The sequence below is a fragment of the Andrena cerasifolii genome, chromosome 14, assembly GCF_050908995.1.
Source record: "Andrena cerasifolii isolate SP2316 chromosome 14, iyAndCera1_principal, whole genome shotgun sequence".
In the NCBI taxonomy this organism is placed as follows: Eukaryota; Metazoa; Arthropoda; class Insecta; order Hymenoptera; family Andrenidae; genus Andrena; species Andrena cerasifolii.
The window spans coordinates 10,356,206-10,369,551 of NC_135131.1; the positions used below are offsets into that span (position 1 = coordinate 10,356,206).

Sequence of the window (13,346 nt, forward strand, 5' to 3'; positions counted from 1 at the left end):
CATTCCGCTCGCGCGCGGAAGGGGGGGGGAAGGAAAATGGAGGCGAAGCGTAGGCAAGCGTTCTGGAAGATTTCAGAGAGCGTTCCCTGGAAACGCGGTGTCCTGGATGGAGGAGCTTGATGGCAAGGGAGAGCGGAGCAGGATAGCGGGCGGCGGTGGGAGGGTGGCGAAGAGAAGTCGTTTCCGCTTACGTTTTCCCGGAGAAAGAGCTGGTTGGTCGTCTCGAGGACGGCACGGCGAAAGGAAAAAGTCCGGGAAGAGCCGAGGAGGAACGTCGATAACGTTGGAAAAACGTAAAACGCGCACCGGCGAGCAGCAGAGGAGAAGGAAACGTCGCGTGGAGTATAGGGAGAGGAATGAGAGGAGAAAGGGAGAGAGAGGGTAGCAACAGAGGTAGCAGCAGCAGCAGCAGCACCGGCTCTTCCCCATCGAGCGAGAGAAACGGCTCGGTGATGTCGAGAGGAGAGCAGATAGGAGAGCAGAGAGGAAAGGAAAGAGGAGGACGAGACCCTCGGAGAGAGGAGAAAAAGAGAGAAGGGTGGCGGAGACCGTGGAAGAAAAGGGGCCACGAGAAAATAGCGTCTTCGCCGTGGGGAGGGAACGAGGGAACGAGGGAACGAGTAAATGGAGCCAACGCGCGGAGGAAGAGGGAACGAGAGACCGGAGGGTCGAGAAAGAAACGATGAAACGACCCAGAGACAAGGAGGGCTAGAGAAAGGAAAAGAAGGAGATGCCACGAGAGGCACACACGTATATCTGTACATGCACGGTGGCCGCGCACACACCGAGCGGCAACGACGAAGCGACGACGACGACGACGACGACGACGATGGCTACGGGGGTAGAAGAGACGAGCGAGGGAGGAGGGGGGTAGCGCGCGCTCGTCTACTCCACGAATGGCAGAGGGACAGACAGACGGGGAAAAAGAAGGTGGAGATGGGAGATCCGAGGGAGGCGAGGTGAAATTGGACACAAAAAGCTCGAAGAAAAATTGAGATGAATCGTGGAAGGGAAGATGGGGGAAGGGAGGATTCTCTGAAAGGGAGAGACCAACGCAGTGTCCTTCTTCGAGGCCGCGAAAGAAAGCGCGAACGGAGCGCGCGAGGGATGAGAGCGCACCGCGAGATACGCCGATATTCCTCGCCGATTTCAGCCAACGGTGAACGCTGAACCCGATCGCTCCTCGACACTCCACGCCCGCGACGCGTCGCTTCTTCTCTTAATTCCATCGTTCAACCACTGGGGATCTCCAACACGTAAGTGAAAACGTTCGTGGAGTCGCGAGAGTTCAAATTATAGAGATCGACGAACTAAAAGAATACTAAGGCTTTATAACTGAGCAGTCTTTCTTTATAAAAATGACTTCAAAGCTTTGCGTCTTTTTAACGCCTCCGGAATTCAAGTTTCTTCAACCACCCCAGTTGCAAAGATCGAGGTGTCCTGAATTGCAACTCGGCCGATAAAGATCGCAAGTGTATCCGATAGATTTATATAGAAACGTAGCAGGCTTGAAATTAAATATTTCAGTAGACAATTTTATTTCTTCAGCTTCTCCTTCGCCAGCGTCCTTCGACTCGATCCTCCGCTTTATACCCGGCTTCGCGTTTGGCTCCAGTGATCGTCGCCACGTAAGTCCCTAAAATTCCTAAAGTTCCTCGCGCGGCGTATGCGATCGGCGCGGCGATCGCTTCGCTCGTCGGTATCGGTGAAAGTAACGGGAAAATGGTTAAAGGACGTCTGTAGAACCGGAGAGAAACCGCGGTCGCAAAACCGCCGAGATCGGTGTGTGCACGCGCGAAAGATCGATCGTCGAGAAAGCGTATCGATCGATTCGATCGGGCCCCGATAGAACTGTATCGATCCCCACGGTTCGTCCGAGGCGCCTGTCGCGTACCTCCCTATCGATAGCTGTGCGTTTCGCAACCAACGCGCCTCGATCAGCCGGTTCGGTACTTCGTTTTCCTCGAATCTTCTTACGCGTCTGGTTTTTCCTCCGCTCTCCGCGTCACGAATCATCGTCCGAATATTTCCAAACGCACTCACGTCCGCCACCGATCCCTTTCGAATCTTCCAACCGCTCACTAATCTCCGAAGATATCCGCACCTGGATCTTGTAAACAAGGCATACACCTCTCGATTGCTCATGTTTTCCGCGTTCCCGAATACGAAGTCGGATCGAAGCTCCGCGCCCTCGCTGCCTCCTATTTCCAAATCCAACTTCTCGCCCGCCTTTTCGCGAGCTCCTCGCTAAGCGACCTCGCCGCTCGCGATTCGTCCGAGAGAGGACAGCGCGAAGAGGACCGATCGATCGGCTGTCGTCGATTCGCCGCCATTCCCCGCCCGTTATCGCTGATTATCAGCTCGTCTCCGAGTGTCGCACCGGCTAACCCAATTTCCAGATATCGCGCGTACTTCCAGCGCGGATATTGTATCGTTGCGCACACGCTCGACCTGTCAGGGGAACGCGAGACCGCCGTACGCAAGCGCGAGCGTGCGGTGCGCGGTTAACGGACAAGCAGGTAAAGATCGACAGGTATAGGCGCACCAGGTGCGCTCGCTTACTGCTACCTGCGACCTCCGCGCGAACACGCGCCCAATGCGAGCCTTCGGACGAAGCAACTCGCGGTAATGCGCGCGATTTAACAGTGTGCCCGGCACCGCGCGCCGACATTCGCCGCGTCCTAAGCCCCATGGGTCATTGGTGACCCGGAGGAGTCAGGTCAGTAGTAGATTAAAAAGCTAAACGGCAGGGTTCACGGAAAAGAGCTCTCTGCATCTAAATCCGACTGTAACAAAAGGACAGCGAAGCGACGCGGCCGAATCGCGCATGAATACTTTAAATTGCACGTAGCGTTGTTCGATAAAAGTCGCTGTCGGATTCTTGAAAGGCACGCGGGGTAGATAGCCGCTGAAAGCTTCGCCTGGCGATGGACGAGGATAGCTGGAGCCGTGCAATTGAAAGATAATCGACGACGAGTGAGAACAGAAGTATTCGGCGCAGTCGCTCCTTCCCCGCAGTTCAATATCGCAGTCCGAGGTTTCGAATTCTTCCCAAGGCCCTACGGAAAGCCTGAGACTTGCTTGCGGTAGCGTGGGACGCGTCCATCGATCGAGCCGATCGCGCGACTCGATCGTTCTTTGTCGTTGCATCGCAGTATCTTATGACCATAATACGCCGCCCGATATCGTTACACGTGTCGCGCGGGGAACGCTTCTTAGCTGCTTCGATCGGGGCCAGCGCGTAAGCACGGTTCGCGAAGGGAAAACGGAGGGACCAGCACCGAATCCACGCGCCCAGAAGAAACCGGCGAGCGAAGAGGAACAGGGAGACGAGGCGAGAGGAACTCGGCGAGGCGGGACGAGGCGGGCAGCTTAAAGTTTTCGCGTTATCGGCGCGCGCGTCTAAGCAACTGATAAAAGTCCGTGTTCCTACGGATAGATAACGCGGAATGCCCGTATAAAGAGTCACATAGATAGAGGCAGATAAAGCACGGTCCACGGAACAGGTGAATGTTACGAGGCAGACCAACGCCCGAACTTTATTCGTTGCTTTTGTGTGCTGTCAATCCGCGACGATCTTGCACGCGTATCGTCTCGTCTCGCCTGTGCGTTCCCAGCAGCAGTTCACCGCTTCCGGTCACGAATAACGCGCGTACGGCCGCGGCTCTTCCTTCCTCCGCTTCTCGATCGCGAAACCTGGTGCCGCGCGCTCGCCCGTCGTCGGTACCATTATCGACTTTGACCGAGCCGCGAAAGTGTCGCGCGATCTCGATCGCAGAGAGGATTCCTTCGGAGCCGCCTCTGCCAGCAATTAACCGTCTCCTCTTCCCCGCGCTCTCTGCCTCCTCGTCGCTTCCTGTGATCGCTAGGAAAGCTCGCTAGGTGCACGCCGATTTCCATCTTCCCCCTATCCAGTCCTCCATCTTCGAGCTCTTCTTCTCCTCGTGGCTATAACTCTCTTCGGCTCTCCCTGGCCGCTTGAAATACGTCTTCAGGTACCCCCTGGTAGCCGCGCTGGAAAAGAAAACGAATATTTCATGGAGACAGGTCGTTATTGGGGCGTGCACTACAGGTACTGTCCCGCTTTGCGGATCGATCTCGAAGTAGAGAAGGGCACCCGAAGAAAACGGTGCCTCGGGTATGTGTGTGTGTAGGGAGGTGTGCGTAGGGTGGCCGAGGCGTGTGTGTGTGCGCGAGGACGTCGATGACTCGTCGACGAATCTAGGGAAAGACGAAGGATCGGACTGAATGGACACGCTTTGCGGTGTTTCTGTTGCAGCGGCGGCATGGCCGGGCAGCACTACTGCCTGCGCTGGAACAACTACCAGTCGAACATGACGTCCGTGTTCCATCAGCTTCTGCAGACGGAAGCCTTCGTGGACGTCACCCTGGCATGCAACGAAGCTTCCCTGAAGGCGCACAAGGTGAGCCGATCGATAAAAGATAGCGCGATCGCGGCTACGTCGCTCGCTCGAAACGATAGGACTGGCTGGCCTGATAATTCTCGTGGATTTTCACGTTCTTCGCTGTCCTTATCTCGCAGAACGGCTTGCGAGACGTAACGAGCAAGCCTCCACCTCGGCACTTTCACGGATAAATTCTTTATAGAGCAGTGTAGCGTTGGATCGTCTTCGATAGACTTCTTCTTCGAGACGAACAGGTTCAGGAAGCGATCGATCGTTTAATCCGTTAACTGGGTCGTTCCGCTAGGAACGCCCCCTTATGTGTTCGAATATTTATTCGTTTATTTATTTAGAAGCGGCAAAATTCACGTTAGTGTACGAAAACAGTACCCGCAATAGTGGCAAAAAGAATGTCGAGAACCTGTACGAAAAGCGGACGCGTACCTGCAGGTACTTGCGAAGGTTGCAGGAGTTTCAGTGCAGATTCTCCGAAAGAGCCAATATTACGAACAAAAGTATCTTGCCAGGCAAAACGAGTTCGCTACCGTACGTAAACGATTTACGGTATCAGTGTCGGCGAAACGAGACGTATAGCAATCCGGAAGACAAGTACGAATGAGTCTTTACGATCTGGTCGATGCGTAAAAATTTGTAGATTGTACAAGTTGAGGGCAATCGATGTCACGATGTTAATTAATTTCAAAAGAAATAGCTAATCAGCTACAGTACGGCGCGCTTCGAGAGATTTCGTATTCAGTTTAGTCGTGATCCATGAAAGACATTCTTTTACCCTGATGTAGTACACTCTCGATAAGGAGTCATCCTTAAATTACGTAAGGGAGTCGCGAATTTCTTACGTTTTCTTACAAAATATTAATATTTTTTAACCAAATTTTCAATAAATACAAATCCTGTCATTAATGTTCCGGAGAAGTAGTTTTAGTTTAAATTTCCCAAAACCGAGTTCAATGAATTATATAAACCTTTGAAAGAATTTTGATAACTGAAAAAATTAAGCGAAAAAAAATATTACGCGAGGAGGGGGTTGGATCAAATCTTACGAATTCTTATACTGGGAGAGGGAGGGGGAAGAATTCGCCAAAATTATCCTAACGTAACTTAAGGATGGCCCCTGAGTTGCCTATATTTAGTTTGGTTTAGCGACAAATTACGGACTAAATATGATTAAAGACAGTAAGCTTCATCTTTTCGTGCATGCTCTTGCGCCGTGATTATCAAAGTTTCGCGAGGTGCCAGCTCGGTTAACAGATTAACAGCCCTCGCTTATTTCGTAAACAACGTCGTTTCGCGATTTAGATCGGTCGATGGTAGTATCGTTTCGCTCAGTGGACCGTTTCCTTTTGCGCAGGTGGTACTGTCAGCTTGCAGCTCGTACTTTCAAAAGCTGCTGTTGTCGAATCCCTGCAAGCACCCCACGATCATCATGCCGCAAGACGTGTGCTTCAATGACCTCAAGTTCATCATAGAGTTCGTCTACCGGGGAGAGATCGACGTATCGCAGGCAGAACTTCAGGTGAGTCTCGGAACTTGACGATAAAGTATAGACGGAGACCTAGCGCGATATCTCTCAAGCAGAATTTTTAATATCCACTGTGCCGTGCGCCGTCAAACGCATATGGCGCGGTCCCGCTAACTGTATAACTCTGTTTAATGAGATCGAACGTGCAAAGCTCCCGTGGAAATGCGTCAGACAGCGCGACGGAGCGGATAAAAGATAAAATATCATTTAAGCCGCGAAATGTTTGAAATCCAGGGTACACGTTCGGTCGCGTGAACCGCGGCATAAAGAACTCAGGTACCGTTTCGTACTCGTTGAACGGGTGAAGCAATACCGCGTCACGATTTCCTGTATCATCGAACACCGCTTTTGATTAAAATGCATTCGCGGAGTGAAACGAATAGACACGATAGAAACGACGAGACGATCCAGACTTTCTCTTCGTTGCGCACTACACCGCGTTCGATCGCGTTTACGCGAAACCATCCTCTCACGCGCGCTCTTACCGACAGCAGAGACGAATTCTGCCGGGGTATGCTCGCCCACTTCCTTTCCGCCCCTGCGCATCCGTCGGAAGTTAACTTCCCTCTTCCGTTTCGACCAGCCTCGCATGGTACCACCGTTCCGGTGCCTACTTTACCGACCGACGTTCCTCTCGCTCTGTTTTACCATAATTTACCTGGCGTATAGCCAGTAAAGTGTTGAGGTTGCAGCCTCGAGATGGCGCCATAAATACCCGCGCGCGAGTCAGTCGTGGATCGCGTTTCGATCGTCTATTCACGCGATCCTGCCTTTCTTCTTTCCATTCTTCCTCGCTCTCCATCGACTCCGATACTTGTCATAAATCACGGCTCACTTGCCACCAGGGAAGTTCTACACGCGCGTCTCAAATCTCCGCTTTCCCTTCCGCGCGCGTTTCTTTTAATCCCGCGAAGCACTGTTCGATCCAAGTCCCATGGTAGTTTCGCCAACAGTTTACCAAGTGTATCAAGGAAATCATGTTCCTTAGGACGCCCTGTGCGACACAAGGAAAGGTATGGAATATGTTCTCTCGGATGAAATTACAGTTGCTCTGTCCAGTACAATTAATTTGTTGGAACCTACGAACTCCACCCCACTACTTTCCAAGCAATCTAAATGCGTCTGCAGGCAGTGACCGATACAATTACCGATCACCTTCTCTCGTGCGCCGAATACATCGCAGCGATTGTACACACTTGCGGCTGCCTCTGAACCGATAAGAATCCAGCGTCGGACGCGCGTACGTTTCACCCGAATTATCAACGCTCGTACACCGTTATTACGCGTTTTACGCTTTTCACTTTCGCGAGATCAATAAGACAGTCTTCAAGCCCGTCTCGTTAGATTCCATTGTCCAGCAATCAAGCTACTACTACCACGCGTACCGGCGCAGTGGCACTCAACCATTATCACCTTGGCCATCGTATCCCCGTGTACGCACGTAACTTGTAAGCCCGACTTAATTGCTTTGAAAGCGGATTGTTTGCAACGCTAATTCTAGTCCGTCTAATCCGTACATTTTATTCCCCGGATTCCTTCTTTAAGCCCATTCTTATTACTCTACGAAACTACGTGGAATGCTCGTTCGTGCCCGTGGTCGCCTCTCAGGCCGGTTACGCGTGAAAACGTATGCCCGAGAGAATCGCGAGCGAGCGATGCCTCGAGTTTCGTTACTCTGCCATTTTTTACCTCCCTTTTGCCCCGTTCCGTGAAGCAAAACGTGTTGGCACGCAACGATGCTCACGCCCCTGATTGGTGCTCTCTTCTCGCTCGGAGTTTCGTATCTGGCTGGCAGGCGTGCTCGTCTCGTACGTAATTCAGGATCGGGACCGTTGTCGAACTTCGTGGAACGATTTCTTTTCGACCGATCCCCTGCCCCCTTCTTATCCGAGCGGCGCACGTCGAAATCGTCGCGGTTTGTAATTAGACCGGGCAACAGTCGCGAAGGACCCAATGCGAAGAAGAAGAACGTGTCGAAACGGGCAGCGGATCGACGGGAGCGTTCAATATCCGAGAAGCGTTTTACGGTACATTTTCGGAGAAAAGCCTATAGATAGGGCCTGGCACGCGTGGTCCTTCGACTCGCTGTCCTTGACACGAGAGTTAAGACGACGGCGTACGAAGAAAACGCATATCGCTCATGTGCATCAGGCTTCGCTATATGCGCCGGCATACCGTATATTCACGGTCATTTCTGTGCGTGTCGTTAGATGGCAATGGCCCTGAGGTCTGCGTCCGCGATCGAGCGACGACTTCTTGATCTAGCCGAAACAAAAGCACAGCGCGGACTCCACGATCCGATATTCGTTTCCCAATCGAATTAACAGCTCGTCTTGCGATTGATAGAGCAACGTGCGACCGAGGATGCCTGGCGTAAATGTCCTTTACGACTATCCTTTGTCAATTGCGCGCGCGGTGATCGTGCAAGGAGGATCCGAGTCGCGTAGGGACAAGGATAGTGTTCTCTACTGACCTCGTTCTCGATCGATATCTCCTTTCTTCGAGTAGTTCGGGATTCGCGGCCGCGTGACAAGTTTAAAAACGAACGACGGGACGAGCTGTCCGGTCTTCTGGCACCGGGCCTTGTAATTTCGCGAAATTTCGTCGCCTACAGCGAGGCTGGGTGGACGAATTATAGAATGCGAGCGAAAGCAGGCGCGAGAAGAGGGCGGTAAAGAGTGAACGGTACGTCGAGACGATAGTCGATTTACAGCAACGCGATTTAATTTCCGAATCTGTACCACAATGCTCGCATTGGCCGCGTACGTGCCACGCGAGAAGATAATCGATACAAGTGGTCGTGACCACTGCCAGACAGTTCAGTTGTACGTTTCAGCTAAAGATCGAATCAATGTTGCTGCCTACCGGCTTCCTAAACAATAATTATAACGGCTGTTAATCGTTCGTTGCCGATATCCGTTCATAGGTGAGCGCAGGCCGGGCGTGATCGCGCCGGACGATAGTCAATTAACGGACCGAAATTATGATCTACATATTTCGAAGGTTATTCGTGCAGCTTTGATACTCGTGGGCGCGTGGCATTGGCGTCGCGAATGAAAGAAATCTCCTTTCCTCCCAATACTCGGTGCGGACTGGCGGAATGGAATTTCGCGACTGTACTCGGGCCAAGTTCAGTTTCTGCATGTACGACTGAGAATTTCGCCTCTCTCCGCACGCCCGTTCCCTCTCGCGTTCGTACGAATCTGACGAGCGTTGTTCGGGTCGTGCGACTCCGTTCGCGGTCTCTTTATTCCCCTCGATAGACGCGCGAAGCAGAAAGGAAAGGGACCGTGACGAGATAAAAGAGGGAAAGGATAGCGGGAAAGTCGAACGCGGAGGAACAAGAGAATTCGCGCTTCCTCCGTCGACTGTACCCGCGATTTCTGCAGTGGCGCGCACATGCGTGCACAAGGATGCACCGGGGCCGTGTGTGCGCGCCGCGGGCACGGCTGTGTGCGTAGAGAGACGACTGGAGCCGCAGATTCTCTTTGTCCGCCGCGCAAGCTCTGCAATTCGCGACTCGAACCTTCCTTCTCCACCGTCTACCGCTTCTCTCATTCCAACCGTCCTTCCGTCCCGCTCCGGCTCGCCCGCTTTCGACGCTTCTCTGTCCTCCTTCGCGGTGCTCGCTCTCCCGAAACCGACCGGTGCCCTCTTCCCTCGCCGCGACGCGGCGTGTCTAGATCGCTCGCTCGTTCACAGCCGCTCGCGAGTCGAGTCGAGTCGAATGGAATCGAGTCGGGTCGCGTCGCCGTCGACTCGACTCGAGTCGGCAGGGCCGGCTCCGTGGACGTGGACCCTCCAGGGTCCTCCACAGGGGCCCGTTAACGGCCACGGGGAACGCTGGGTAATTCGATCTCCTCGACGCGTTCCACGTTTCCTCAGCTCGCGATTGTTCAAGTGTCGTTAGCTCCATGTAACTTTCATGCAGTGCTGTTGTATTAACTGTGCTCCACCTTTGGGGTTCGATGTAGCGTAACTTCGAAGGATGCCGCCTCTTCTAGTTCATCCATTTCATTCGATCCGCCTCGCGAGCGTTAGGTTCAGACAGAAGCAAGTTCAAGGGTAACGTTCGTCTTTTGTATGCCATTCCAGTTCAATGTCCGCTTTCAAAGAACCAAGAAGAAGAGAAGAGTCTCTCTCATAATTCATAAGAATTTCAACGCGTATCGTAACGAAACGTGTCTATCACTCGTTCGATCGTAAGGTATTTCCCCTGTCCCAAGATATAGTATAAAGAAGGTTTGCGGCACACGAAGCAGCCGCGCGAGAAGGCCCAGACGGAGTCTGGAATTCTTCAAGTTTTACAGTGAAAGACGAAGAATTTAATCGTCGATAATTTTACGCAAGAAGATTCTACCGACGTCCCAAAATCAGATGCTCGTTCGCGAGCGTCGAAAGAATAAATTCTCTTGCAGTTTCTCGGCGACGTCCAGGGAACCAGGGTCCTAACTTTAGACGTACATCACTGCAACAGTCTTCTCTCTCTCTCTCGCTCTTTCTCTCTCTCTCTCTTTCTCGCGTGTACACGCATCTATATGCACACACGCGCGTACGTATATACACGCACGTATGTATGCGCACGAGGAGTTCTCGACCGGCGTGTTCACGCGAGTACATAACGCTAGCTCTGTCTGGCGACCGCGGTTGGGTCTCGCCTTGCCGTCCTTTCTCGTTCTCTCGCGAACCTTGCATCCGTCTTCGTCAGTCTGTCGCCGAACACCGTTCTCCGTCTCCTGGACGGCACCGTCTCGCTCGCTTTCGTGCTCTCCGCTCCGCTCGGCTCGGTCCTCGTCCGGTGACCGGGAGGTCTTGCTCGCTCCCGCGGGAACCGCGCGCGCTAGTCGGCCGTCCTAGTCGCTCTCCCGCAACAGACGCAAGCTCTCTCTGTCTCTGACGCGCGTTTCTCTCGAGCACCGCAGACTTTTGCGCGCCCCTTCTGCCTCCTCTATCCCCTGACGCCTCCCTGCCACCCGCGTCCCTCGATCTCCGTTCCCACCCCCGTTTCGCTCGTGCATCGTGGCTGTGCGACTCTCACTCCCTCTCTCTCTCCCTCTCCGTCGCCCCTCCACCGAACGGACTCTCCTGCCGCCCCCTTCGCCGCTTCCCGTCGCCGACAGTCCTGCCACCCGCCGGTTTTCAACCCCTTACCCCGCTGCCTGGGACTGGTCAGGTGTGCTGGCTCGCTCGCTCGCTCCACGCGAACGCTCAATCGGTCTCTGTCCACCGGCGAGCACGCATCCCCCGCGAGTCTCTCCTCCTCGTCGTACGCGCTCGAGCGCGGCCTAAATCCGTCCTTGTTGGTCGCGTCGGCGAATTTCGCGGCGTCCTCCGCCGTCTCCTCCTCCTCCACCTCCCTCTTTCTCCTCTTCCTCCTCCTCTTCTGGCTGTGGCTGTGGCTCTGGCTCTACCTCCTCCTCCTCCTCCTCCTCCTCCTCTACCTCATCCTCCTCCACCTCCTCCTGCTCTCCGCCGCGTCCTCTTCATCTCCTCGCTCCTCCGAATGCCGTGCGCCCTCAGCACGGAGCGCCGAATGCCATTTCACTTTCGTTGGGCTTCGCCGCGTAGGAGATCGGGCCCTGCCAGGAATTATCCTCTCGTTCTACGTGGTCGTAACCTCCTCGTACACGGTTTCGTCTGGCTTTTTCACGACGTCGTCTCTACTAACGGCGGCTGCGGCACCGGCACCGGCTCGTTTTCCCGTCGTGACTTCTTCTTCTGTGCCTCCTCTTCTTCTTCTCCTCCTCCTCTTCCTCCTCCTGCTTCTTTCACTTCCTCCGTCTCCTCCTCCTCCTCCTCCTTCTCCTCCTCCGCCACTTCCTCCTCCTCTTCCTCCTCCTCTTCCGCTTCCTTCTCCTTCCTCTTCGTCGCCACTTCCACTTCCTCCTCTTCCTCTTCTTCCCGTGTCTCTTCCTGCCTGTCTGCTTCCTCTTCTCCTTGCTCCTCCTCTTATCCGTCTTCACCTTCACCTTCGTCTTCGCCTGCTTCCTGCTCCTCCGCCGACTCCCCGGTGCTCCTCCCCTCGCAACACTCGTCCTCTCGTTCGTCCCTCGGCCCTGCCACCTCCGCGCGCCCTTCCCGTTTCCTTCCCTCTTACCTTCGTTTCCTTTTCCCTTCCTCCTCGTGCGCCTCCGCTCGCTCGACGAAGGACCGCTCGCCCACGGACTATCGCAGCCAGGTGAGTGATAAACGATACAACTTCCTTCGCGGCTCGGATCAGAGTGTCTTGTTCGCGGGGAGGCGCGTCTGTGTCGCGTCGCGTCGCGTTATTCCGACTCCGCCGTACCATGGACCTTGCCTCCTACGGAATCCTCCCGAGAAAAGGAGAGAGAGAAAGGGGCGAGACTTTCACGTGGACAGCGCGACGCGACCCGGCCGACCGGCGGAACCGTCTCGGACGACGGCGACGGCGTCGTGCACGTGAGCCGTCGCCTATCGGGATATTTTTGTGCGCCAGAACGTTTCCTGCGGATCCTACCGCCGCCACCTCTCTCTTTCTCTCTCGTCCGATCGCCAATCGAGTCGCCGCGCCGAGATATCCGCCAACGAATTAGCCCGTGAATTCCGAGCGTCTGGGCCTCGCGGTCGCGTTGCAAAAGTGTCTCCCTGTCGGATCGCACGCACAAACGCAACGGCCCGACACGCCGCCAAGTGATCGCCGGCTCTCCGCCGTTCGGTGTGATCCACCTCGACACGGATCCATGGATTTACCGCACCGCGAACCGTCCATCGAGCGCGTGGAACGCTGCAACTCGTTGTGCACAGATAATCCGACTCGCGCGATTCATCCAGCACTCGTCACCGACGGTCTCCCTGCGGTGGTAGTGCGTTCCCTCCCGATGCACTCTCCAATTCGGCGTGCGTGCCCATAATCACAGGCCAATAGTCGGTACGTTACGCTTTCGTTTAACGCAGCTAACGGGCGAATCAATCTTCCCTCCGTTGCGAAGTGAAAATCGTACCTGCTTCCCTTTGGAAAACCATAACCCTGCACACGGAACGATCGAGTCAAAGACCGTTCCTTCCGAGAGAAGAACGATCGAGATGCGGCAGCGTGTGCACGACGAGGATCCTTTAGAGCATCCGTGAAACTGCGCCGTCCACATTATCAGGCTACTCCGCTTCACGTTCGTAAACACTCGCTTCACGCGCCTCTTATCTTGCCGATTTAGATCGCGCCGCTGGATAGTCGTAAACCTTCCGTTAATTGTTAGCGGAAGCGTACGCTCGGCAAAGGCTCGGTCCAAGTACCGAAACTGCGGTCACGCTCGAAATTAACAGCCGCTCCTTGCCGCAAGTCGCAGAGGCTGATGAACGTACAATTTTATTAAAACCAGCGCACTCCGATATCTTAGACAGCTTCGATCGATGGCGATCGATCCGCGGCAAAGATCCGCGGTGGA

At 54.3% G+C, this 13,346-nt stretch overlaps 1 protein-coding gene across 10 annotated transcripts in view; it reads left to right on the forward strand.

Annotated features, from left to right (window-relative positions):
• The window catches only part of Psq (pipsqueak), a 32,689-nt gene that overhangs the window by 9,115 nt on the left and 10,228 nt on the right, over positions 1 to 13,346 (forward strand). For 3 of the 10 annotated variants that reach the window (XM_076826565.1, XM_076826562.1, XM_076826563.1), the window contains exons 2-3: positions 4,280 to 4,424; positions 5,773 to 5,937. In XM_076826565.1, coding sequence (XP_076682680.1) covers positions 4,287 to 4,424; positions 5,773 to 5,937 — 303 coding nt within the window. In that variant the 5' untranslated portion in view covers positions 4,280 to 4,286. Of the gene's footprint in view, positions 1 to 158; positions 1,257 to 2,618; positions 2,720 to 3,314; positions 3,507 to 3,863; positions 4,073 to 4,279; positions 4,425 to 5,772; positions 5,938 to 6,687; positions 6,957 to 10,508; positions 12,122 to 13,346 lie in introns of those variants that run through there. The other 7 variants (XM_076826567.1, XM_076826564.1, XM_076826566.1 and 4 more) reach the window with 7 other exon arrangements.